Raw genomic sequence first — 25,445 nt, 5'->3', positions numbered from 1 at the left:
TCGCGGACGCGGGTAATTGGCGGTAAATTACTGGATCAGCCCGGCATTTCACGCCTCTGAGAGCGAACATGCGTGAAAGAGCTTCACTTCAGAGAGGAATCTGCGGGGATGAGGAACCGCAGCGGAGGGAGGCCGCGGAGAGCCGGCGGGTCCGGCCCGCGCAAACACGCACGAAAATACGGAAGAACGCAAAGATGGGCGCGTGCACAAACCTGTCCGGGGTTTTTGAATATTTTCTCAGATGAAGAACAGATTTGATCTGACTTTTTATACCTGATTTTTTTTTTTTTTTTTTGCGCGCGCGCGTTATGACATCCCGAAGAACATCAAAGAGCCGGCAGCTTTTTTCCAGTTTTATTTCCAAACCACAGAATAAGTTAATGACATGCAAAAAAAAACACAGAGAACAGACACACACTCCATCCATGCACGTGGCAAAAATCAGTGGCCGGGAGGCCGCGGGGGAAAAAATAAATAAAAGAAAACTGGTTAAGCTCGTCCGCAGACTGGACCCGACCTGACGCATGCGCTCAGCCGCACAGCTGCTGGTTCTGTGGGCTGAGCCCGAACTGAGATCGGAACCACAAAAACAAACCACGTCAGAAGAGATGTCAAACTCACTGGACGAGTGAGAAGCATTTCCAACATTTTGGTCCATTTATTCATAACATTTTCTTGATTATTTTTTCTAACAGTAAAATCAGCTTAATGCGGCTTAAAATAAACTAAAAGACAAACAACTAACGAAGACAAAGAAAAAAAAACACAAATGAAATATTAAAAATCAAATCATTATTTAAAAAGGATCTAAAAAGTCCAAATCAATAAATGAAGAAAATGTTTGGAGGAATGCTCTCAGCTGCTGGTTTTACAGATTTCTGCTTTATTTCCCTTTTTTTCTTTGATGATTTATTTAAATACAAAAAACCCCCGAAGGCCTCGCTGAGGTTCTGGTGGAGGTTCTGGGAGAGGAGGACAGTGTAGTAACGGTTTAAGGACACTTTTAAGTGTAAAAGTTGGGGGATCGAACCAGTGAGAATAGCCGTTATCCCTCAGGTTCTGAAAGGTTCTACTGGTTTGTGGCCCGGTTACTTGTTCTGGCTCAGAGTGTAACACACAGATGAAACTGGGGGGGGGGGGGCAAACCTCCGGCGGCTGGGAGCATAGCTGCTCTGATTTGGCTGAAGTGACCCTTCAGACAAAAAGTCTTTGAATCTGAGCGGGTTTCATGCTGGGGGTCGTGACCCCGGGGGGGTTGGCGGGGCGGCAGACGAGGTCGTGGGAGAAAGAAGTCGGGTTGGATCAGGAGAGCAGATCCTCATCGTCGGTCTGTGGCGGACGACCACAGCGCCGGCATCTCGCAGCTCGGGTCCGCGTGAGAGCATCAAAGGAGACACGGATTTAGCAAACCTCTTCACGGGCCCAGGTCCACTGGAGGATCTCCAGAACTTCTGGGTTTCAAACAAAAAACTACTCATCTTGAAAAAAAACCCAGACCTGGTTCTGAGGAAGTTTGACGCAAAGATTCACAGAATTTTATTAAAGCAGCCGGACTCTGAGCTGATCTGGACTCTGGCGGAACCGTGAAGGACTGGTTCGGCTCAGATGTTATCTTGTTTGGGCTTTGAACCCGACGGCATGCAGGACAGAACCGACACCATGCGCAGTACCAAGCACAGAACCAAACGTTTCAGAACCGGACAGCAGCTAGTCATTCAACCCAAAACCCGGCAGCTAAGCAGGTTCTGAAAGACCAGTCCAGGGGTTCAACTGTAGGCTGAGCGGCACCAGCAGAGTCCAGTCCGACCCAGTTCTGATACTGTTCATGGGTCAAACTGAGACCACACACGGCCTCAGGTTCTACTGGCCCAAACCCCACGCGTCTCAGTTCGGTCTCAGTGAGTGTAACAGTTGGGTTCTGCTCTGGAAGAACCCGTCCGGATCAGTACCATAAGTCCATTACAGCAGCATGCAGAGGGTCCAAGTCGGGGCAGCTATGAGGAGCTGTTGAGGAGGGGGCGGGGGTACATCCCCTGGTAGTAGGAGGCCTCCAGCGGCTCCATGGTCCTCCCCCCCAGACTGGGGGCGCCCCCGGTGCTGTAGGGGGAGTACTGCAGGGCCTCATAGGCCTTCAGGTCCAGCTTGTGCTGCTGCTCCGACGACGACATCAGGTTGTTTATGGAGAAGGGGTGGTTGAACGAGTAGTGGGGGTCTCCTTTCAGGTGCAGGGGGGGCTCGTGGGCCATGGAGTGTGGGGGTAGCGACAGTGAGGACAGGAGCTGGGAACCAGTCACTTTCAGCTCCGCCCCCGCCCCTCCCCTCAGATCCAGACCCGGGGGGGAGGCCGCGTGGCTGGAGGAGGCCCCGGAAGCGTCCATGAGTCTGGCGGCTTTGATAGAGTCCTCGGCGGGCGGGGCCCCCTGCAGCGCCGTCCCCTGCTCCTTCCTGCCGTCCGCCTTTCCCGATATCTTCTTCTCGCACTTGAACCTCTTTTGGCGCCGGAGGTAGCAGCCGTTCTCAAACATGTTCCCCGAGTCCGGGTGCAGGGTCCAGTAGGAGCCCTTCCCTGGCTTGTCCGGGGACCGCGACACCTTCACAAAACAGTCGTTGAAGGACAGCGAGTGACGGATGGAGTTCTGCCAGCGCTGCTGGTTCTGCCGGTAGTACGGGAACAGGTCCATGATCCACTGGTAGATCTCGCTAAGGGTCAGCATCTTACTGGGGGCCTGCTGAATCGCCATGGTGATGAGCGAGATGTAGGAGTAGGGCGGCTTGGCGTGGGGGTAGCTCCGTCTGAAGGTTTTGTTGTCTCGGGCTCGGTTCAGTCCGGCGCCGCTGTACGCCATGCTGGGGCTCATGGCGGGGCTCATGCTGCCATACGGGTTCAGGCCCATGGAGGCCTGCTGGCCCGACACCGAGCTCATGCTGGACGGGCTCAGCGCCCCGCCCATGGAAGCCACGCCCCCTCCCAGACCAGACATGGCCACCGGAGCCGAGCCCGCCATCGCCCCCACGGGCGAATGGGTCAGTCCAGAACCACTGTAGGACATGTTGAAGGAGCCGGGGGTGGTTCCACTGCTGGACATGTAGCCGGACATGGAGCCCATCCCGAGCCCAGAACCCATCCCAGCGCCGCCCATCGGAGAGTATACCTGCAAACAGAACCAGAACCAGTTATCCCCCGCAGGCCCACCTCACATGTGCAGAACCAAGAGCTGCAAGGCCCAGATAAGATACTGAGCAGAACACAGGAAGTTTCATCAGTGGGGTTTGATACCAGCCTGACCCGGTTAATAAAAACCCAAAAGAGATTCCATTCATGATTATCATCATTTTTACACAAGTTTGAGATGAAACGGCGCTTTCTGAGCAGCTCAGAATGTTCTGGATCAGCAGGCTTTATCCGGTTCTGGACCAGATTTTTTTCAAAGGAACCATCATAGTGGTACGCACCTTCCAGAACCACAGACTGAACCCGAGACGTGAAATTTTGAAGAGGATGAAAGCTCTAAACCCATTCCAATGACGAGAACCTCTTTGTTCTGATCCGGTTCTAGTGTGAAGGGACTACGTGAGGTTCGTGGGTCCAACACATCTAATGAGTTTCATGATAAAGTCCGATTCAGCTGCAGCTGGAGGAGAACAGGTTCTGTTCCCACGTGTCTTTTATGGCCCATCAGAACCCCAAGGTCACGTTATTGTTATGTTATTATTACTCATTATAATATATTATTATTATTATATTATATTACAATTTTATTTTAACAGTTTACTAACATTTACTAAATGTACCAAAAATATAGAAATTATTGAATATTTTGATAAACATTAATTTAAATCTAAAACAAAAATAAAAAGCTCCTTGTGTTTATTAAAAAAAATGATGGTGAATATTTTCCCCAGAAATAGATTTATTAGAAAGACGGAGTCGAGGTTCGTCTGCGTGTTCGGACATGTGGATGAGGTTCGGTCCGTTTGCCGCCGCTGCGGGCCTTCCCGCCTTCGGTCTTCACGGAAGCAAAGGACGGAAGAAACGAACTTTGGATGAAATGTTGTGATTTGTAAAAAGAAAAAAAAAATTAAGAGTGGTTCAGACTGAGAGAATATTATTTATTTATTACCGTTAATAATTGTTATTAATAATTAATTCATCATTGAGTAAATTCACAAAAACATTTATTAATGCTGCTCAGATCCATTTAATTTCGGGGGATATTATTTTATTCCTTTTTAAATAAAAAAATGAATGTTTTTATTCATACATATATATCTATATATATCTATCTATATCTATATCTATATCTATATCTATCTATATCTATATCTATATCTATATCTATCTATATCTATATCTATATCTATATCTATCTATATCTATATATCTATATCTATATCTATATCTATCTATCTATCTATCTATCTATCTATCTATCTATCTATCTATCTATCTATCTATCTATATCTATATATATATATATATATATATATATATATATATATATATATTGTAATGTAATAAATAAACAAATATTAACCCGTTTTCCCTAACATTTAGATCAAAATTGTTTAGGTTTAAACTTAAAATCATTTAATTTAATTCAAGCAAACGGCAGTAAAATAACATAAAACAAAATGTTACGAGTAAAAAGAGAAATTAATCCGAACTCCGTGTTGGAAGGATAATTGCGTTTTAAAACCTTTAATCAAATGATTTTTTTTTTTGTAAAGATCGGGCACGCGCGCTTTGGAACCAACAATAACATTTTCAAAATTAGTCATTTTTTAATTTTATTTTATAAACAGATAAAACCTTTAAAATATTTTTTAGAGCGGATTATTGTTATTTTTTAATTTTAAACACCTGCAAAAAATTTGGATCCGAATTTTGAATTTTTAGTTTATTTTTTTTCTTTAAATTTTACTTTTTCTAATAAGCATCTTGTTACTTTTCTTTTTTCTTTCGCCTCGCGACCCGTCCTCAAAGTTCTTTACCGGTAGTTCGGCGCGCGCGGTACCGACCTCCTCGCTGTAGTAGCCGGTCCAGTCCGGAGCCTCGTGCCCTTCCATCTTCACCGCACCCAGCATGACGGGGTCCGCTCCGGGTCAATGGCCCCCTGTCCCGGTTCGGTCCGTTGTCGTGCGTCCGCGCCGCGCCGAGCCCAGCGAGCCGCGCGCACAGAGGCAGAGTGAGGAAGAGGAGGAGGTGACGAAGGTGACCTGCGGGCTGATGTGACGCTCCTCCTCGCGCAGGTCCAGCCCCCGCGCCCCCCCCGCCTCCTGCTTCCCCCCTCCTCTATGATCAGCGTCGGACCAACTGGATGGGTTGGGGGGGGGGGGGCTGTCACGTGGTGGGGGAGTCGAGCCGGAAACTCACCTGCGGGTCACGCGGACAGGTGTATAGTTGTTTGCTCGAGCTCACATCCGGTTAGTCTCACGAAGTGACGGTGGGCGGTCCTGTCAAAGTGGAGATGCCTTCTGTAGGGGCTGGAACTGTGACGGAACCGAAGGTCCAATGCAAACTCAAAGTCTCTAGAACCAGGCGGAAGGTTCTGGTGTCCGGACGGAACTCAGGTCAGGAGAAAGTCTGCAGATTCCTCCTGAAAGAGTTTTTTATCATCATCTGTGAAGTGACCATGGTGGGCGTGGCCTCTGACCGGAAAGAGGCGGGGCCTAAAATGTTCAGAAGAAGAGACAATCATGAAAACAGGAACCGGTTCTGTTCATTGATCTGCCTCAGAAATACGCGATAAATGAGTGAATTTGTTGTCAAGGCAACAGAAAGATGGAGCACAGGTCACAGGAACATTTATCTGTTACAGTTTTAATAGCTGTTCCTGTCGCTCTACGCATGCGCAGCGGTGGATGGGTTCGATTCCTTTTTCGCTCTTTGAGGCCCAGAAGAAGCTAACTACAAAAAAAGAGAAAATGTCATGAAATATTAAAAATAAAAAAGGACGGAATGATTTCAAATGAAAGTAATTAATCATTTTTCTAATTCTTTTGTGTTAAATATTCTTTTTTTTTACCATTAAAACTTTTATTTAATTGAATGAACATTTTCTTGAAAAACGCCACTTATGTCAGAAATTTGTTGACTTTATTGAAAAAATGTTCTTACAAAGTAAAATATTCATTTCAATATTTAACTTTGTAAGAAATTGCCTCGAAGTGTTTTACTAGTTTTTTTTCACTTATTTATTCAATATTTTTTTACAGTTTCTGTGATATAAGCTTTAATGTAAAAGTGCTTACGTTTAGTTTGTGTTAAAGGCACGTTAAAAATATTAATTATGATTAAACTGTCTGCTTTGGTTGGATCTCTGTGGTTCTGATCTCAACAAATGTTCAGAAAAACGTTTGAAGGATTTTAAATAGTTTTAGATTTTTAGGATTTTAGAAAATCAGTCGAAGTGTTCCTCTTTACTTTTCACTATCTCTGTTCTCATGAGAACTTTGTTGTTGTCTTTTAACCTGTTTTTTGTAAAAATGCTTTTGTTAAAAGTTCTGTGTGGTTCTGAGACCCGGTCCAAGAGTTCTGACGGGAAGAACGGGTCTCATTTCCACTGACAGTGTGTGGATGTTCGGCACCAGGTGAAAACTGGACAGGAGCGGTTCTGGTTTCAGTGGTTAGGGTCCAGAACTTGTTCAGGCCCATTCTTCTCCTCGCCTCCTGGACTGCGTCAGACCCGGGTGATGGAGCTGGTTCCGGTTTCGGTGTGACTCAGTACCATAAATCCTGTAGCTGTCAGTCAGGACGGCGCTCCACGGTAATTATGATGTCACTGCAGAGACTGGAGGACTTCGGGACCAGACCTGGACCTGAACCTGGATGTGATGCCCCCCCCCCCCCCCCCCCCCCCCCCCCCCGGGGACAGCGAGAGGGTCACAGGGAGGGTAAGGTGTGTTTGGGCTCAGGCTGAAAGACGGCGTGTGTTCTGATCGTGAGTCAGAGCTTTAATTGCAGTTCCTCAGCTTCCCGCAGAACCGGTTCACTTACGCGTCAAAAGCCCGGCGAGCGGCTGACAAGCTCATCTTGTGACCTCTGACACCGGGTCTCGCCTGAAAGAACTGCACACAGCCAAAATTCAGGACCCACACAGAACCCCAGAGAGACCAGAACCACATGGTTCTGCTGGAGGAGCCAATTCCTTCGCCGTTCAGCAAAACCCTTGCTTTTCCATTGGTTCTGACCCGGTTCCTCATCATCACTGTTGGTGGGTGCAGCACATCTCCTCCTCCAGGTCTGATCCCAGGAAGCCTTGCTCAAAGGCTGCCTGCTTCATGACAGCTCCTCTGGCTCCCTCTGCTGGTCATCCTGTGAAATGCACCTGAAGAACAGATGGACTCGGACCACAGGAGAGGAGGAGGTCCAGATGGAACCACGCAGACAAAGAACAACATTCTAGAGAAAGTGGAAAAACTGTCAAACAGGAGGTCCAAACACTGAAGATTAGGAAAAGGCAGCTTAAAAAAATTGAAGCAAGATGAATATTTATTTCAGACGAATACATTTTACAGCAAAGAAATGTACAAAAAGTACGAAAAGATGAGTAAAACAGAAACCATTAACAAACACACACACACACACACACAAAAGAACAACACACAAAACAAGAACTGGCTGTTACTCATCTGCAGGAATCTTTGACACTAAAACAGAATCTGCTGCTAAATGAAAGTAAAATATAATAAAAGTGACATCAAAGCATAAAGTACTGTGATCCACAGATGATTAAAAAAAGTTCAAACGAGTAAATAAATGCTTTAATCAAGTATTTAAAACGTAAGTAAACAGTAAGAATAATAATAGTAAGAAGGTTTTAGGGAGGCGGACAGAAGCTCGTCTGTCAGGACGGTTCTGGAAACCGTCAGCTGTTGTTCTGGAACATGACCCGGTTCTGTTGGTTCTGACTGAGCCTCACGGTGAGAAGTGATGCAGAGTTCTGCTCCCAGCCTTCAAACCGGTTCTTTTTTTAAATGTTTTTTTGTTGCAGTTTCCTTGTTCTGTGAATAACTGCAGCTGTTGGGTCTGCTGTCCTTCACCAAACAGGAAGGGCGGCCTGTGCGCTCGCATCACTTCCTGTTTCTGTACCAGAGGAGGTTAAACATCTGTGGAGGGGTGGAGCCACGCCAAGGTAACACAGGTGAGTGTTTGAATGAGTCTATAAGTGAACGTCCCGTCCAAAAGCCGCAATTTAACTCAAAATGATTTCGTTTTATTATTTTTTTATTTTTAGTTTTTCTCTATAAATAAACAGGATTTGAGCGAAAATAGGTTTGTGGAAATTTGTGAGAAAGATTATCAGAAAAGTAAAAAATCTGCATGGAAGACATTTTTAAAAACAAGAAAAACTTAGTGAAATAAATTAATCTTGAAAATTTTATTCCTTTAACTGTTAAATGGATCTAATTAAAAAAATCTGAAGCAGTGATTATGGAATGTTTATTCTAAAAAAAGTTTAAATGTAAAAGATCTAGAATTGTCTGCTGGTTCTGCTCCGTTCTCTCCATCCGTTCATCTTCCAAAGCTGCTTTCAGAGTCACGAGGATGCTGGAGCCTATCCCAGTGAAGGCGGGGTTCACCCAGCAGTCTGTCACCGGGCCACACAACCACACATGAGCCACACAACCACACGAGAGCCACACAACCACACATGAGCCACACAACCACACAAGAGCCACACAACCACACATAAGCCACACAACCACACATGAGGGCCACACAACCACACAAGAGCCACACAACCACACATGAGCCACACAACCACACAAGAGCCACACAACCACACAAGAGCCACACAACCACACAAGAGCCACACAACCACACATGAGCCACACAACCACACAAGAGCCACACAACCACACATGAGCCACACAACCACACAAGAGCCACACAACCACACATGAGCCACACAACCACACATAAGCCACACAACCACACATGAGGGCCACACAACCACACATGAGCCACACAACCACACATAAGCCACACAACCACACATGAGGGCCACACAACCACACATAAGCCACACAACCACACATGAGGGCCACACAACCACACAAGAGCCACACAACCACACATGAGCCACACAACCACACAAGAGCCACACAACCACACAAGAGCCACACAACCACACAAGAGCCACACAACCACACAAGAGCCACACAACCACACATGAGCCACACAACCACACAAGAGCCACACAACCACACATGAGCCACACAACCACACAAGAGCCACACAACCACACAAGAGCCACACAACCACACATGAGCCACACAACCACACATGAGGGCCACACAACCACACAAGAGCCACACAACCACACAAGAGCCACACAACCACACATGAGCCACACAACCACACAAGAGCCACACAACCACACAAGAGCCACACAACCACACAAGAGCCACACAACCACACAAGAGCCACACAACCACACATGAGCCACACAACCACACAAGAGCCACACAACCACACAAGAGCCACACAACCACACATGAGCCACACAACCACACAAGAGCCACACAACCACACAAGAGCCACACAACCACACAAGAGCCACACAACCACACATGAGCCACACAACCACACAAGAGCCACACAACCACACATGAGAGGCCACACAACCACACATGAGGGCCACACAACCACACATGAGCCACACAACCACACATGAGGGCCACACAACCACACAGGAGCCACACAACCACACAAGAGCCACACAACCACACAAGAGCCACACAACCACACAAGAGCCACACAACCACACAAGAGCCACACAACCACACATGAGCCACACAACAACACATGAGGTTCACACAACCACACACTCACACATGAGCTACACAACCACACATGAGGGCCACACAACGACACATGAGGAGCCACACAACAACACATGAGGAGCCACACAACAACACATGAGGGCCACACAACAACACATGAGGGCCACACAACCACACACTCACACATGAGCCACACAACCAAACATGAGGAGCCACACAACAACACATGAGGTTCACACAACCACACACTCACACATGAGCCACACAACCACACATGAGGGCCACACAACAACACATGAGGGCCACACAACAACACATGAGGGCCACACAACCACACATGAGGAGCCACACAATAATAGATAATAATTTTCAATAATAGATAATAATAATCAATAAAGATGTGCTTCCTTAAACCAAATCCTTGCATGCACAAGGAGAACCTACAAACTCCACACAGAAAGAACCCACCCAGGATTCAAATCAGAGTATTTCTGCTGTCAAACAAGAGTGCTGACCGCTGGACCACAGTGCCGCCTGCATCCTTCTATCTTTAAGTAATGAATGGAATCAAAAGTCAGAAAAAGCTCATCAGAGGAAGATTTGGCCTTGACAAACAGCTTCAGCCTGAAGGAGACTTATACTCCAGTAAGAGTACCTTTGATTTGAAGTAATAATACTCAAGTCAAAGTAAAACTACAACAGACTGGCAGCCTTTTCTGGATGTGTCCTGCCTTCACCCAACAGTAGTTGGGATAGGCTCCAGCAACCCACGATCCCAAAAGACATTCAGAAGATGGATGGCTGTAGTAATCTGAATCATTACTACAGTAAAAGTAATAGAAAAATAATTGGTTGAAATACTACTAAAGTACTTAGTAATACTTTATTTAAAAAAATTACATTTGAATCATTGTGTGAATTCTGGTATTTTCAGAGAAACGTCCTTTCTCACGTCTGTTTGGTAACGAAGTTAAAAAAATATTTAACTAACAAAAGAATAAATCTTGAGATCTGGAGTATTTTAATCCAACAGGTTTTGAACGCGTTTGCTGAAGACGATATCCAATATTTCAACTTTCACTTTCCTATTATTAAGTTCTTGGATTTGATCCTTTTTTCTTTTGGATCTGTAGCTGATTCCTGGCTTTTATCTGTGGTTCAGTAAAACAGTTTTAAGGAATAATTTTGTTTCAAAAAAGTTACTTAAGCAAAGGTAATTTATTACCCCCCACCCCCCACCCACCCCCCGCTGACAGAACATCAGTTAGTTTCTGCTTCTGAGGAGAAACCTGTTATGACCGCCTGTCAGACGGTGCGCAGGGCAAAAAGTCCCAATTAAACAGTTACCTTGGTGGGGAGGTGACACACCAACCGGACCCCCCCCACCCCACCCCAGCGGTGTGCTCCTCTTTTTCAGTCTTTCCTGCTGAAGTAACTGGACAGGCCCCGCCCCTTCATCTTGCCTCTTTCTCATTGGCTGTCTCGCTCCTCATCCTCATCTTCTCAGTTTCAGACTTGGCCCGTTTCTTGGACCTCCTCATCATGCAGCACTTCACCGTCACCACCGCCGCCACCAACAGGATCAGTGCCGCTGTCCCGACCAGCACTGGTACCAGCAACCCGAACGCCTTGTTGTCGTCCTCGCCGGCGTCCTCGCTGGCGTTTCCGCACGTGGCGCCGTCCGCCTCTGTGTCGTTGGCGCAGATGCACCTGTACGAGCCCGGCGTGTTGATGCAGGCGTGTTGGCACGGCGTGCTGATGTTGCACTCGTCCACGTCCACGCAGCGTGCTGAGGCGTCCTTCTGGAAACCGAGGTCACACGGCTGGCAGAGGGTGCTGAAGTTGGCCGGGGAACCGTCGAGGACTCGCCATGTCAGGGGCCGGCCGTGACACACCAGGTCCACGGTGATGTCAGACCAGCACTCCAGCTGTATCTTGGTGCTGTTTGGCGAGTCCATGACGACCGCACGGTAGGGGATTTGAGGAAGGTGACAAGGGCCTGAGGCGGACTTGGCACCTGTGCCCGGCCGCGGTGCCGCTGGAGTGGGTTTTATGGTTGCAGGTCTGATTCCAGGTGTCGTCGGTTCTGGTTCTGTTGGTGCAGGTGTGCTGGTGGGTCTGCCGTCTGTCGGTCCGTCTTTCTGCTTACAGATGAAGCGGTGCGTGTTTTTGCAGGAGTCGGGAAGAAGACCCAGCTGCACTTCAGACCCCACAAACTCATGGGTGACGGCGCCGCACCTGGCCTCAATGCAGGTGAGCTTCGGCTCCTTCACCCACCTCCTCACCTGCGTGACCTGACCATTGTCCTCCACCCACCGGAATCCTCGCAGGGGGTGAATCCGAGAAACACATTCGTTTTTATTCTTCCTCAGCCCGATCCAGAACGTCTTCTCTGCTGGTGCTGAACCTTTGAGGAGCTCTGCGATTCGCCGGACGTCCTCCTCGTTGGCGAGGCTGGCCAGGACGCCAGGGGAGCACGCCTGCATGGCCTGAGCAAAGGAAGCTGGGAAATCGCTGAGGGTAAACCGTTCTGCCGGGGCTTCTGGAAGCAGGAAGACCAACGTCCACACGGACGTCCAGCAGAAGAAAAGCACACCTGGCATCTCTCCAAGCCCCGCCCCCTCTAAGGTAGCTCTGTCAAAATACAAATAAACAGTCGTCAAAAATGTACTCAAGGGGCCCCAGGACCGAGGTCCGTATTCTCGTGACTGTTTGGTCAGTGGATCCCTTGGCTTCTAGTATTGGATCCATGAACCTTCGGGCCCTTGACTATTGGGGGTCCTGACTCTTTTGGTTTTTAAATGTTGAGTCCCAAATTTCTTGGGGCCCTTGATGCTTGAGTTCCAGAATATCTAAGATCCTGAATTTTCAGCCCCTAAATGTTGGGCTTCTGAGCCTTTGGCCGCCCGTTACTTGTTGGGCCCCATGATTCTTTTGGTTTTTAATTGTTGGGTCCCAAAGCTCTGGGGGCCCTTGACAATTGGCCCCAGAATATTTGAGCTCTTCATTTTTCGGCCGCTGAACATTTGGGTTTGAACTTGTTGGGGCCTTAAATGTTAAGGGCCCTGACTCTTTTGGTCACTAAATGTTAGGCCCCGTGGTCTTGGGACCTTTAACTCTTTTGTTCAAGATTCCTTAATATCCTGATTTCCCGACTCCTGAACGTCCTCTTTCGGTTTCTAAATGTTGGATCCCAGGCTTTCGGGGCCCCTTCACCTTTTGGTCCTGGACTGAAAATTGAGCCTCTGATTTGTTGTCTCCAAAACATCAGGTCAGAACAGGTGGTAAGTTGTTGGTTCTGATTGGACCTCACTATCCGCTTCTGTTAAAATGAGCCACATTGGTTAACCGGGCTCTCCAGCATAACCCCATCAGCCCGATTCAGCAGTAAAATTCCAGAGTCAGAAACTGAATGAAATCTGCTGCAGATTTTAGATTTCAGAAGCCACCCACCACCCCCTCCACCCGTCCGCCCTCCACCTCCACCCACATGTCTTTCTGCCGTGAAATCCCATCGAGCCGTCAGGAATCCGTTCTTCTTACCGGCCCCCGCGGCTCCTGCCTCCTCCTTTGTTCTCCGGTTTTTTGAAGTCTCTTTCTGGTGTTCGGTTCTTCGGCTCTCGTCACCTCGCAGATACTCCGCGATAGCAGCTCTGCTCTCAGATGCTGGCCTCACCCTTCGTCCTCCCGCTCCTCCTCCTCCTCCTCTACAGGAAGCGTGCTTTGTCTTGATAGGGCAAACTGGTTTCCTGCAGAGAAACGTTTTCAAGTGACCAGACTCAAACCCCGAGAGTTCGATCCCAGAGCCAGGAGACGCGTGGCTTCCGCTCATTGTGGAGAAAGCCTCAGCAGTTCTTGCTGCTCTCTCTTTATTTTTTTAAACATAAAGTATAAGAAAGTGTCGTTTTCAGCAGAAATCACAGCTGAAATGTTCTCTGACAGATTGTTTCCCTTTAGCACTGATGTTGACCTTAAGGAAAACCTGGAGATGATGTCAGTGATGTTCTGGGTTTTTACCCTACAGCGTCCTTCCTTCATGCTGCTCTCTAACTCATAGCTGCAGCTCAGCGACGTTTAGAAGACAGTCAGAGCTTTCTTGATCCATCACCGGGAGGTGGAGGTCCGTGCTGACTGCAGGACGGAGGTTATCTGAGGGGGGAAACATTCAGCACAAATAGCCTCAGTTTTTTGCTGAGATTCACTCCTAAAGGTCAGGGTTCGAGCCGGCGACCCCACGAGTCCCGGCCAGCCGCTCTGCGGTGGATTGGATGACTCAATCTGCTCTAACTTCACTCCGGTCCGGGAGAACCGGACCTCGGTGTGGACATTTCTGAAGGAGCAGAGGAATCCCTGCAGCTCACTCAGATATTTCCTGCAGGAAGTGTGTAAGAATAACAGGAAGTGCTGAGGCAGGGTGGCTGTTGTCATGGAAACAAGCGTGCATTTTTTTGTGTGTTTTTTTTAAAGCCATCAGAACGCTGTAGCTGATTCATGTTTAAGTTTTCATTACAGTAATGAGGCGGCGTTTCCTGACTCGCAGAGATTGACCAATGAGACGCTTCAGGAGTCAAACCCCCCCTCCCATCTTCTGATTGGCTCGTTCAGCAGTGCCTCCCACCAGACTACTCTCTCACAAAGCTGAGGTGATGACTGAAGAGAAAAACGGCTTGTGCCCATCTCCAAAAAGCCTGGAGGCTGTTGTCACGGCGACAGAACTCTCCTCTCCTGTAGGGGGCGGTGCAGCGTTTCGTCTGCTCATCTGTACTTTGAGCTGTAGAAGAAGACAGAGACGCTTCGTTTTTCTCAGAAAACTTTTATTACAAACACAAACAGAGAAACCGGCGGGTTTGCTCCCCGGCCTGCACTTGACGTCTGAGGTGAACGCGGCGCCGTGGAGCCAGGCAGCAGGCGGGAGTCCACGAACGCTGGAGAACAACAAATCAGGCTGGTGTGGAAATGTTTTCAAGTGGACTCTCAGTCAAATGTTCAGAGGTTTGCATCAGTCGACCATGACAGGTTCCCGTCTGCGGGGAGCTCCTCAGGCAGAGAGCATTCTGGGAGAAGCCAAAGATCTGACAGGCTGAAAAGCTCAGTGAGCTGCCAGAAGCTCCGCCTACTTCAGGTGGTAAAGGTTAAAAATGAAAAGCAAAGAATTAGGCAATCAACAGCAGAGCTCGGGGCCTCGGGTCACTGTCAGGTGAAGGTCAGTCGGAGTGTACGATGGTTGTTCTTTAAAGCCCAGGCAGCAAATGCAGCTATGACACTGAATTCGGGGGAGGGGGCGCTGACAGGTGGGCTGCACCAGGTTCAGGCGGCGCTGGACACCGCCAGCTTCTTCAGGTGGTCCATGAACACCTGCAGGCTGACGTCGTCGGTCAGGATGGGAGCGCCAGACTCCTGGAGGAAGGAGGAGGGACGGGTCAACGGCGGCTGATGCAGCAGCTACGAGCCCAGAGGTCAAAAGGTGAGGCCCTTACCTGTCCCCAGGTGTACATGTTGTTGTGGGTCTGTGACGGGTTGACTTTGGACAGCAGGAAGCGGGCCTGTGAAGAGTTGCAGGTCAGAACCGGGCAGCAGTTTCACATGACAACAGCCTGTTCTGATGCTGACGGGTTCTGCTGTCAGCTGATCCGAGCCTCAGAGCTTCTGGATCCAAATGTTCTGATCATTTCCTAAACTTTCAACCTTTTCTGTCTTTTTATGTGTTCAAATCTTCAGTCCATTTTTCGTAGCTGATCATCTTTAGAGAACCAAAACTCATTTCTGTTCGGCCTTCCTGAACAAATCTCTATCTAAAAATTTTTATCTTTGATCCTTCTGCACCTTGAATCATCTAAAGGTCAGAGGTCAGATTCCCTGTGACAGAAAGGCCGTCTGGAACAGACTTTACAGCACTGGTTCTTTTCTAACACGGCCTGTAGGCGGAGCTCTTCTCATTTCGGTGGAGGAACTCGGTTCTGACCTCCAGTTTCATCAGTGAGATCCAGGTTCTGATCGGTTCCCCCACAGACTGTATCTGAGTGACATCATCCATAGAAAACAGTTCACCTCAGACTCAATTCAATTCATTTTCGCCATACGGTCGTCGCCACGTTGGCGCCGGACGCCGTCAGTGAGCAATGACCGGTTCGAGTAGGTCTGAGTTTCTATGGCAACCACTCCCACCAATCAGGAGGGCCCCGCTACACGCCCTGTAGCCTACGTTAAAGTGGGCAGGGTCCGCCTACTTTTAATTGAGGCATCTGATTGGTCGGTTTATAACTTGAGGATTATCTACTGAGTAACAGCCAGCAGGTTTGGAACGGCGAGGGGGAGGAGTCACGTTGGCGTGGACCGCCCTCACCTGGCTGCCGCCTTGCTCCGTGTCGATGTATCTCGGCATGGGGAAGCGAGTGTGCAGCAGCTCCCGCGCGTCGTCCTGGGGGGCGTCCAGCAGCTTCTGGAAGTTGGCGTACTCGGGCATGTTCTGGTAACCGGCTTTCCTCCACTGAGCCACCGTCTGGCAAACACAGACGCACAGACTGAAGCGCTGGGAATGCTGGGAAATAGTTCGGTTAAAACACCGTAACATTTACAATACAACTTATAGAGATTATATTGTGTCAGTTAGATCATGCATGCGGAGGTTACGTTCTAAAAATGACAAGACAAAGAAAATTGATTGACAAGCCCTGCAGCCAATCAGGACAGAGAACAGTGAGCTGTTATAAAATAAGACATGTAAAAAACAGCGAGACCACAAAAGGTGGTCCGCCATCCGGTGAGGGAACGCCGTACACGCAACACTAAATCCCAGAAATCTTTGTTCTGCAGACGTTTCGAGACCTTTTGATGTTTTTCCTTCTGACATTAAACCAACTGAGGAGGAAGTCCAGACATTATACCCTGCACCCATAATGCACTGCACCAAAGCAGCGTTTGGTCTGCGACTCTCATCCTCAACCAACGACCCTTTCTGAGATCTGCTTCACTGCCCGCTTTGATCCGTAAACAGAGGAGGAGGAGGAGCCCGTCTGGACCGGACCGGACCGCTGAGGCGGAGACGCACCTCTCCGTGATAGATGAGGATCTGGAAGAAGGTGTCCATGAGCAGGATCCGGTCCGGCAGGATGCTGCTGCTGTCCAACAGAACCGGCTGAAACACAAAGGCATATCCATCACTCATCAGATCAGCCACCATCGGACTCTGTCTGCGTGTTCTGGACGGGTACAGAGACCGGATTCCATCATTTGGACCCATTTTTTTCTGGGTCTCTTCAATTCCAAGCCCCAGAAGATCTGCAGGAAGTCGTGTTCCTGATCTCAGACAAGGGTTCCCTTATCTGTGATCAGATCTTAGACGACAGCGACCATGCCCCTCCCCCCCGTCCCTTAGGTGCGAGGAGGCGGGCCGACCTCGGGGGGTCCGTTGAAGGAGTAGGCGTAGAGCACGGGCTGGATCATGATGAGCGCCTGGGTCAGGTCCTGCCGGTTGAAGTGGTGTCGGTAGTAGGTGCTCTCGTCCGGACTGTTGTTGAACACTTGCAGGAACGGAGAGCGCCGCAGGTGGAACATGAACTGTGGACCGGAACCACCGTTAGACGGGCCGGGTGACCGAGCAGCGTGTGTGCGGTGGTGGGGGGAGGAGTCTCACCTGGGGGTACAGAGAGAAGGTCTCGGAGAACCGGAAGGAGGTTGGGTCGTCTTTGTGGTAATCTCCAAACTTCTGACACTGCAGGAGAAGACAGACGGATCAGAACCATCCGTCACAGCTCACCCCCCACCCCCCCAGACTGACATAAGGGTCTGGGTATCTAAAAGGCTCCAGTGTGCGCACAAGACTGTGCACGTGTGTTCTATTGAGAAAAAAGCTGGTAACGTTATTTGGGTTTTAATGGGTTCTAAATAGTTTGGGAAAGCTGAAAGATTCTGGTGGTTCTGGTCTTCATACCAGTCGGATCAGCTGTCGGTCCAGCCACCTGAGCACGTCCGGCCCCTCCTCCGTTTCAGCCCGATACACCGCCAACCTCGCCATCAGAACGGCAGCCGCCTCCTGGTCGAAGGACGCTGCGATGCTCTGGATCTGAGTCTGAGCGTCCGCCCAGCTGAGGGGATCAGAACCATCATCAGTCAGAATCAGAACCAGTCACAGAAACACAGGTGAGGTAGAACCGCACAACCAGAGAGAGAACACACGCAGCTACACAAACATCCAGACTTAAGTCATTAGAAAAGATCAAGCTCAGAACAGAACCATGTTTCTAGACTGAAGTGAGGTGTGTAGAACCGGGCCGTACTTCCTGGCTGTGGTGCTGACCCGGATGCGTCTCTGTCCAGAGGAGTGCTGGTACTGGGTGACGAACTGGATGGCCCCCCGGCCGCCCTGAGGAATGGGGGCGTTGTGCTGCAGTGAGGAACAGAGAACGGGTTATTGTGAAACGGGTCAGAACACGTCTGCGTCAGGGTGGGGGGATGATGTCCTTCTGCCGATTCTGACCCAAACAGAACCAAGAAAAGTGGACAGTGATATAATCTAAGATGAGTGTATCTGGTTTACTCTAAAGTTCTGACGGGATCAGAGAAGTTCTGCAGGAGGTTTCTGTGATCCGATTGAGAGTCTCACATTGGTTGTTCCTGGCCCTACATGGTCTGTGGATCTGGTTCTGGCTGCAGGTCCTTTGTTCTGGTAGCAGAAGATCTCAGGGGAAGACTCCGAGTCATGATGATGACGGAGAAACAGTCAGAACCGTAGCAGAACCTCTGGTCTGAGGTTCAGCACCACCGTGATGATTACACACCTGAACACCTGCTATTATCTGAGTCAGCCCGGGTGACAAACCGCTCTTGTTTTGGTGATGCGTTCATGGATCGTGTCCAAGTCCGGTTCGTGACACCAAGCCGTGGTTCTGGAGGCTCGGGAGCTTGGGGGTGGGGTTGTTATGGTTGCCGCGGCGAGCAGAGTTTACGGTTCAAAGGCCGCGGCCCGCAAACACGCTGCGGATATTAGATGTTGACTTTGCTGTTCCTCGATTGCTGCCATCATCCTCATCATCACCGTCTCAGCAGGTGACGGACAGGAGCGCCATGGCAACGCCCCAGTGGAGGCAGCCTTCTGAGCAGGACACGCCCCCTGCAGCGCCAGCTCACCTGCTCACTCCCAAAGATCAGATCAGATCAGACGGGAATGCTCTCCTGATGGATCCAGACCAAACAGAACCAGAGCTAAAGAGACGGTTCTGACTGCCAACAAACCGACGCCGAGGACGGCTGGATGACTCACGGGAGAACGGAACCAAAACCGGAAAACCAGCAGGTATGCTCTGATGGGAAGAGTTCTGGCCTGTTGCTGAGCTACGTACCTACAGGGGTAAGACTCCTTGGACCTCAGAACCAACAGAGTGTGACGCCTGCTGACGGTGAGTCAATACTTCTGGTGGAGCGAGCTAAACTGAAGAAGACAGTTCAGATGAAACCGGGTCCAAACGTAACCACAGACACACCGGTTATTATAGAGACCGACCCAATTAGGTCTCAGCAAAACAACCAGGTCACATTTCTTTCTATGCAGATCTGGGGAGCTGTCGGGTCCAAATGGGTCCCGTCTGAGCCCTGGAGTACTTTGTGGAATGCTGCTCACCCCCAAACACGATGACGCCTGTTCTGAGGGTTCTGTACGCGGGGCTCATGGTTCTGTCGAGTGCTGCTTGCATCTGTGGGAACCTCCTGCTTCTGCTGGTTCTGATCCTCAACAAAGAGCTGTGGTCGGACACGGTGGGCTTCACCCTGAGCCACAGCCTCAGCGACCTGGCCCTCGGACTCTCCACCATGCCCTTTGCAGCCCACAACGCCCTGTTCCGGCCCGCCGGACCTCCCAGTGAAGGCGTCCTTTGCCAGGGCAGCGGCTTCCTGTTCCTCCTCCTGCAGACGTCTTCAGTCCACTCTCTGGCTTGGGCCACCGTTGACAAGTTCACCGAGATCTGCTTCGCTCTCAGCTACAGCAGGATCTGGACGGGCCGCAGAAGTCTGGCTGTTCTGGTCCTGGTCTGGCTATTCTGCCTCGCCAGCGCCTCCCTGCCGCTACTGGAGTTCGGCAGCTACTCCTACAGCGAGTCGCGGTTCCTTTGCTGTCCAAGGTTTATGCGCAGCAGCAGCAGCTTTGTGTTGCTGTGGACAGTGACCGGCGCCGTGGCGCCGATCCTGGCCGTGTGCTGCCTGTACGGCTACATCGTCTATGTGGCCCTGAAACAAGCCAAGAGAGGAACCTTCATGTGCAACGAGCTGCACTGCTTCTACGTTCCTGCAAAAAACTACCTGAGGAGCTCCGTCGTCATGGTAACCACCTCAGGTGAGTTCCGTCTGAACACCAGGTGTCTCCAGTGTCCGGGTCGGTGGAAAACAAAGTTCTTTGCTGGTCTCCACAGGCTGCCTGCTGCTCTGCTGGCTGCCGTACATCTCATCTGCTCTCTACGAGACCTTCAGCGGTCAGCAGAGTCCGTCTGCGACTTCCACCTTTTCCACCTGGCTGGTTCTGACCGGCGCCGCTCTGAACCCCTGGATCACCTGCTTGACCCAGGCGTGAGTACAGCGAAGCAGATCCAGCATTCAACTGGGTCCACGCCAACGGTTCAGTTATGAGGTTTGGGACTAACGCCAGGCTCTCTGCAGCAGGTACCGGGTCGCCGCATGGCGAGTTGTCCCCCGCCTGCTTCAGAAGTGCTGCAGGACGTCCTTGGAGACCTCCGACATCCACCCGAACAATCGGATCAGAACAACTAACAGTTCCACGAAAACTCTAATCTTGGACCCCCGTGACCACACGGACGCCGCTTCGTCTTCAGTCCAGAAGCCAAAGCTGCTGCCGTTGCAATGCTCTCAAAGAGAACTCTGGGAAATGCAGTCCATTCCAGCGACTGGTCTGCCTTCAGCACACCAGAACCTGACAGAAACTGGCAGAACTTTACAGGACTTAACGGAAATGCAGCCTTGTATGTGTGCTGCTGGATGGACCGGGTCGGACCGCTCATCCAGAACTATATGATACCGAACGCAACCGCCCCGCCCCAATTGGTAGCCCGTTTTCCTCCTTTTGGTGGTCATGACGACCTTCATGTTCTGGACCGTTTGTCAGCAACGACCTTAAACCAGGTTTGGTCAGATGTGACATTAAAGTGGTTCAAAGATCCAAATCCCTGTTATTTGAACTTCTGCAGGCTAACGGTGACCTCCAGAGGTTTGGGAGAACATCTGTGGTTTCTCCAACCTAACATGCTGAAGAAGTATTTCTACATGTTTGTTCAAAGCTGAGCCCAGGAACCCGTTGGACCTCAGCAGGTCCAGACAGCATGCTAGTTCTCCAAGAACAATCTGTCTGCAGAAGAAAGGGATGTCTTCCTCTGCTGAAGTTTGTGGTTGATGACCTCCAAACATCACCAGACGGTCCGAGTCAATGTTGAACAACAGTCAGGAAGGACCGTCTAGCAGAAGATCTGGACCTGAAGGATCCTAAAGCCCAGCTGGAAGTTTCCTCTTGTGAGTTCAGATCGAGTTGTAGGTTTTTAGTCCAAGTCCAGTCTCAAGTTTATGGTCATAGGTATTCCGGTCCTAGTATTTGGTCACACGTTCCAGTCGGCTCTCACGCTGTAGGTTGTAACTCCAAATAAAGCCTTAAGTTGTTGGTTACAACTATAAGAAAAGTCTTGAGTATTTATTGAACCATAAAAGTCAAGTTCCAAGTCTGTGGTTGTAAGTTCTGCTTCATTCTCGAGTCCGTCATCATAAGTTGACAAATCGAGTCTCAAGGCCGTGTCACTCAGTTTCTGAGTTTTGCACGTATTGAAATTCCGTCTTTGGTGATAAATGCGTGATCTACGTCAGTCACACGTGTTTCTTGTATTCGTCGTTCCTCAATGTGTCGAGGGTTTCAGCCGATGGGTCTTGACATGATTTTAGTTTTGGAGCTGTTCAAAAGTGTTTGGTCGGTTGAAAATGACGCAGTTTACGCGTATTGTACGTAGTCTATACAAAGTTATTACCTAAATCTTAAGCAGTTGTGTGTGATTTTTGTGAGATGCAAATGTGTGTCTTTCCACGACGTTCCACGTTTGTCTAACAGACTTTTCACGCATGAACCTCAGATGTATAACTTATATCGCGTATAGGGCCCACGTGTCACGTTCAAATTAAGTAATCGACGCACGAATCACTAATGGATTGCACATAAACTGCACAATAATCGCGATTGGTTCATGTTCCACGTTGGCTTAAGTGCTCATTGCGTGGTTTAGTCGTACTTCCTCCGTGGTCTTAGCGTGGTTCATTTGTGATAAGTTCACCAGAACCTTTCATGTATGACCAATTTGCGCAAAATGTACGTAGTTTCTGTTTGACACGGCCTTTCGTCACAAGTCCAAGTCAAGTCCTAATGTTTTGGTTAAAACTCAATGCCAAGTTCTGAGTCTTTGGTCACGAGTAGAGTATGGTCACAGGTTTGAAGGCTTTAGTCACAAGTTAAAGCTGAGTTCCAAGTCCTGAGTTCAAGTCAAGTCGGAAGTTTCAAGGCTTATGTAAAGTTCCCGCCTGTGAAGCTGAAACCTTTAGATATCAAGTCCACGCCGCTAACGTTGACTCGAGTCTGTGTTCTTACCTGGTTGACGACCTCAAAGTAGAGAGCCAGGGTAGTGCTGGGATCCAGACCGCAGATCTTCCACTGCGAGGTTCCTCCAGTCCCGATCTCCTGGAACCCAAACAGCTCGGTGAGTTCCTGTCCTCGGATCAGACGAGGACTTGACTTGTGTTTGGGTCGCTCACGTTCTCAGAGACGCAGGGTCCTTTGGCATTCAAGGACACACAGGGGCCGATGGCTCCGGACACTTTGATCTCTCTGGACGTCTTTAAAACAAAACCCAGCCAACCTCACATGGGGCACAGCTAGGGCTGGGGGCGGAGCCTGGGTTGAGCATTTTTACCTTGACCTCCAGTGTGCCGCTAAAAGCCATCCGGAAGCTGCCCTGAACATCCTTGCCAAAGACCTTTTGGAACGTCTGGTTGAACAGAGCCGTGCTGAAGGAGTCGGCCATCACCATGTAGCCTCTGCGAGAAAAAGACACGGTCATGTGACCTTCCAGCACCCCTGGCCAAGGAGGAGCACGTCTGCTTCTCCAGCTGGGTATCAAACTTCAGTGGTCACAAACAAAACACCATTTGAGGTTGAAATCAACTCGGCTAGACCTGCTCCTGATCTGTACAGGAACCATCCGCCTGAACGTCAGAACCAGGTTGGGTCAGCAAGTGTGTGTGCATGTGAGCGTGTGCACGTGCGTACCCCGTGTAATTGGGGCAACACTTCATCTCCAGCAGCCCCGTCTGGTCCAGCGAACAGGCGTAGATGTCGATGATGTGTCCGCTGGCCGCCGCTCTGTTGGCCAGAGACTCAAAGTGCTGCAGCATACAGACACACAGAGGCAGACTGGTTCAGAACCAAAACCTATCGGACCAGCAGAGGAACCCGTCCTGATCCGGAAAACGGGTTCTGAACTTGGAGCCGCTCTTCCTCACCTTGGTGGCTTTTTTCATGAACTTGGCATTGTCCTTCTCGATGTCATGCCAGGACCTGATGGGGGTCTTCAGCTCATCCCCTACCACCATGCCGGGCCCCTGCGTCGCCGGGCCCCCAATGAACGTCATGATCCGAGCCCCAGCATTGGGGAAGGTGCACTGTCGGCAAAGATGTCCGTCAAGTTCTGAATGACGTCCATGTCAGACTGTCATCCCGCCTGACCCCACCCCTCACCTCCAGGAGTCCCACAGCGATGGACAAGGCGACGCCCAGCGAGCGCAGTGGCCTCTTGCCCTGTGTGACGGGCCAGGGGTCCCGCTGAAGGCCGCTCAGGAGATCCATCATGCTCATGTCAATCTTCTGGACCGGCTGCAGGAACCTGGAGGAGGGCGAGCTCAGATGTATTCGAGAGGAACGCAGCAGGACGGACGGACGCCGATCTGAGAACTCACCTGTTGGTCAGAGGAGGCTGCGCCGCCGTTTGAGGACCCCGACTCTGAGCTGCCGAGGGTTTTGCGAGACCCAGCATCTCCTGCAAAACAGGTAATAATGATGGCTGCCTCCAGGCTCCAACACCCCCCCCCCCCCCCCATTACATCTGCACCCAGGCAGCACAGGACCAGAACGTGGATGTACCTGCAGCTGTTTGGCGCTCAGGTCCTTGGTCCCCCTAAAGACGTAGCTTTTGGAGATCCCCTGGCAGCCCAGCTCATGAACCTGAACCATGCGTCCGAAGGTGATGAGCCCCACCAGGTTGGTGGGGGGCAGCAGAGACAGGGACATCTGCAGGGAGTCCTTCAGAGCCTGCAGGTCCTCATCGTCCATGCAGGTGTCCACCACATACAGGAAGACCAATGGCATCTGAGGCCCGCGCTGCCGGCAGAGACCACAGCGGGTGACACACCTGAAAGGAGGCGGGTCCCACCTGTCTGACGGCTGCTGGACTCACCTGGACCACATACTCGATGGTGGAGAAGTGCGGCAGCAGCTCCGCGGGTTGGTTCACCTCGGAGATCCCGGCGTACGATGGAGGGAACTGAGAAAAAAGGACGACAGGTCAGCGGCGCCCCCCCCACCTGGGGCACACCTGGAGCTAACTCCACCCACCTGGTTCCTCTGGTAGCAGAAGTTGCACGCCCACAGCTTGGCCCTGTAGTCCACCTGGCTGAAACACACACGTGCAGGCGCTCAGATGGGCGGGGCTCACGGACTCGCCGGCTTGTGCCGCCGTTCTTACCAGAGGGGGTTGAGGACCGCCCGGCAGGTGGCCCGGCTGCACAGGACGGGCTCGTACTGGATGGGGGGCAGGTCCATCCTCTCCTTCAGGGGGGTGAACAGGGCCGCCACCGGCACCACCATCCGGGTCGCCTCCAGGCGGCTGGACGGCCACACGTTCCAGCTGAAGCGGATGCCGTCGCGCTCCTCGTTCTGAGCGATGTACTCCGCGAAGGTCGCCATGGCAACGCGGGGGGCGGGGGGGGAACAGGTGTGGCACTGACAGGTAAAGGCTGTAAAAAAAAAAAACAGCACAACAAGAAGAATCAGGACCAACTCCACACATCTTTAGGTAAGTGAATTCAGAACCCCCCTGCAGAGCCAGGAGCCCATAGACGGTTCTGGAGAACTTCACCGGAGCTGCTGACGTCATCAGCGTGTTTACGAAGAAGAGTTTACAAACATTCTATGTTTTTGTTTTTTAGAAACCGGAAACTCCGAATCAGTGAGGCCGACCCGCTACAAGCTTTGCTGCTCCGTCAGGTTCGGTTCGGTAGGTCCGGTCCAGCAGAAAGCTAGCCTGAACACTATTATGTTTGGGTTGGTTCTATTATTAGAACCCACCCGAACCTTTTCTCAGCGGGACTCCGGTGCCGTTTCTTCCTGCAGTGACGTCACGCAGGTCAACCCGGAGGATTCGTCAGAACCGGTGAAGTTCGGCAGAGCTGGAACTTACCTCCTCTCGGGACCGTTTCTCCTCACCAGTGACGACGCAGCGGTTCAATATGGCGGCAGTCGCCACGTCAAGACGAAGAGGGCCCGAAATGAGAGAGGAGTCACTCTGAGCGAAAAATCCGAACTCCTCCGACATCCACCGAACCGACGAGCCAGACACGGCGAACACGAA

The 25,445-nt window shown here is 50.4% G+C and overlaps 4 protein-coding genes and 1 long non-coding RNA gene across 9 annotated transcripts; 2 read left to right on the top strand and 3 right to left on the bottom strand.

Moving 5' to 3' along the window:
* Positions 1 to 341: 341 nt before the first annotated feature.
* foxa1 (forkhead box A1) lies at positions 342 to 5,233 on the bottom strand. 2 transcript variants are annotated; one of them, XM_023951682.2, is made up of 2 exons: positions 5,020 to 5,233; positions 342 to 3,152 (listed from the first exon to the last, which is right to left on the bottom strand). In XM_023951682.2, the coding sequence occupies exons 1-2, from the start codon at positions 5,083 to 5,085 to the stop codon at positions 1,995 to 1,997; spliced, it is 1,224 nt and encodes a 407-aa protein (XP_023807450.1). In that variant the 5' UTR covers positions 5,086 to 5,233; the 3' UTR covers positions 342 to 1,994. The 2 variants fall into 2 exon arrangements, with proteins under 2 accessions (XP_023807450.1, XP_078797287.1); XM_078941161.1 differs by having other exon boundaries at positions 348 to 3,152; positions 4,993 to 5,233.
* Positions 5,234 to 10,142: 4,909 nt separating this feature from the next.
* On the bottom strand, positions 10,143 to 12,392 carry clec14a (C-type lectin domain containing 14A). Its single transcript, XM_011493767.4, has one exon. It carries the CDS (start codon positions 12,390 to 12,392, stop codon positions 11,244 to 11,246), a length of 1,149 nt encoding a protein of 382 aa, XP_011492069.1. The 3' UTR covers positions 10,143 to 11,243.
* Positions 12,303 to 21,461, top strand: LOC111946836 (melatonin receptor type 1B-A). 4 transcript variants are annotated; one of them, XM_078941163.1, is made up of 5 exons: positions 15,118 to 15,253; positions 18,835 to 19,081; positions 19,337 to 20,113; positions 20,190 to 20,343; positions 20,434 to 21,461. In XM_078941163.1, exons 3-5 carry the CDS (start codon positions 19,417 to 19,419, stop codon positions 20,804 to 20,806), a joined length of 1,224 nt encoding a protein of 407 aa, XP_078797289.1. In that variant the 5' UTR covers positions 15,118 to 15,253; positions 18,835 to 19,081; positions 19,337 to 19,416; the 3' UTR covers positions 20,807 to 21,461. The 4 variants fall into 4 exon arrangements, with proteins under 4 accessions (XP_078797290.1, XP_078797289.1, XP_078797291.1 ...); XM_078941164.1 differs by lacking the exons at positions 15,118 to 15,253; positions 18,835 to 19,081 and adding an exon at positions 12,303 to 12,417; XM_078941165.1 differs by lacking the exon at positions 18,835 to 19,081 and having other exon boundaries at positions 15,140 to 15,253.
* sec23a (Sec23 homolog A, coat complex II component) lies at positions 14,587 to 25,414 on the bottom strand. Its single transcript, XM_004085345.5, has 20 exons — positions 25,275 to 25,414; positions 24,561 to 24,831; positions 24,431 to 24,488; positions 24,273 to 24,359; positions 23,960 to 24,196; positions 23,776 to 23,855; positions 23,558 to 23,702; positions 23,323 to 23,481; positions 23,090 to 23,205; positions 22,734 to 22,857; positions 22,576 to 22,656; positions 22,412 to 22,501; positions 18,066 to 18,172; positions 17,720 to 17,873; positions 17,423 to 17,500; positions 17,185 to 17,346; positions 16,838 to 16,924; positions 16,133 to 16,288; positions 15,267 to 15,332; positions 14,587 to 15,186 (listed from the first exon to the last, which is right to left on the bottom strand). Exons 2-20 carry the CDS (start codon positions 24,779 to 24,781, stop codon positions 15,097 to 15,099), a joined length of 2,298 nt encoding a protein of 765 aa, XP_004085393.1. The 5' UTR covers positions 24,782 to 24,831; positions 25,275 to 25,414; the 3' UTR covers positions 14,587 to 15,096.
* On the top strand, positions 24,784 to 25,317 carry LOC144989124 (uncharacterized). The gene is made up of 3 exons (XR_013653279.1): positions 24,784 to 24,890; positions 25,024 to 25,091; positions 25,208 to 25,317. It is a non-coding gene; the product is annotated as an uncharacterized LOC144989124 (long non-coding RNA).
* Positions 25,415 to 25,445: the final 31 nt, after the last annotated feature.

Source organism: Oryzias latipes, chromosome 22 (assembly GCF_053564925.1).
Source record: "Oryzias latipes strain Hd-rR chromosome 22, Olatipes_Hd-rR_3.1".
NCBI lineage: Eukaryota > Metazoa > Chordata > Actinopteri > Beloniformes > Adrianichthyidae > Oryzias > Oryzias latipes.
Note: the sequence above shows the minus strand (reverse complement) of the source record. Positions and strands in the feature narration are given on the sequence as shown.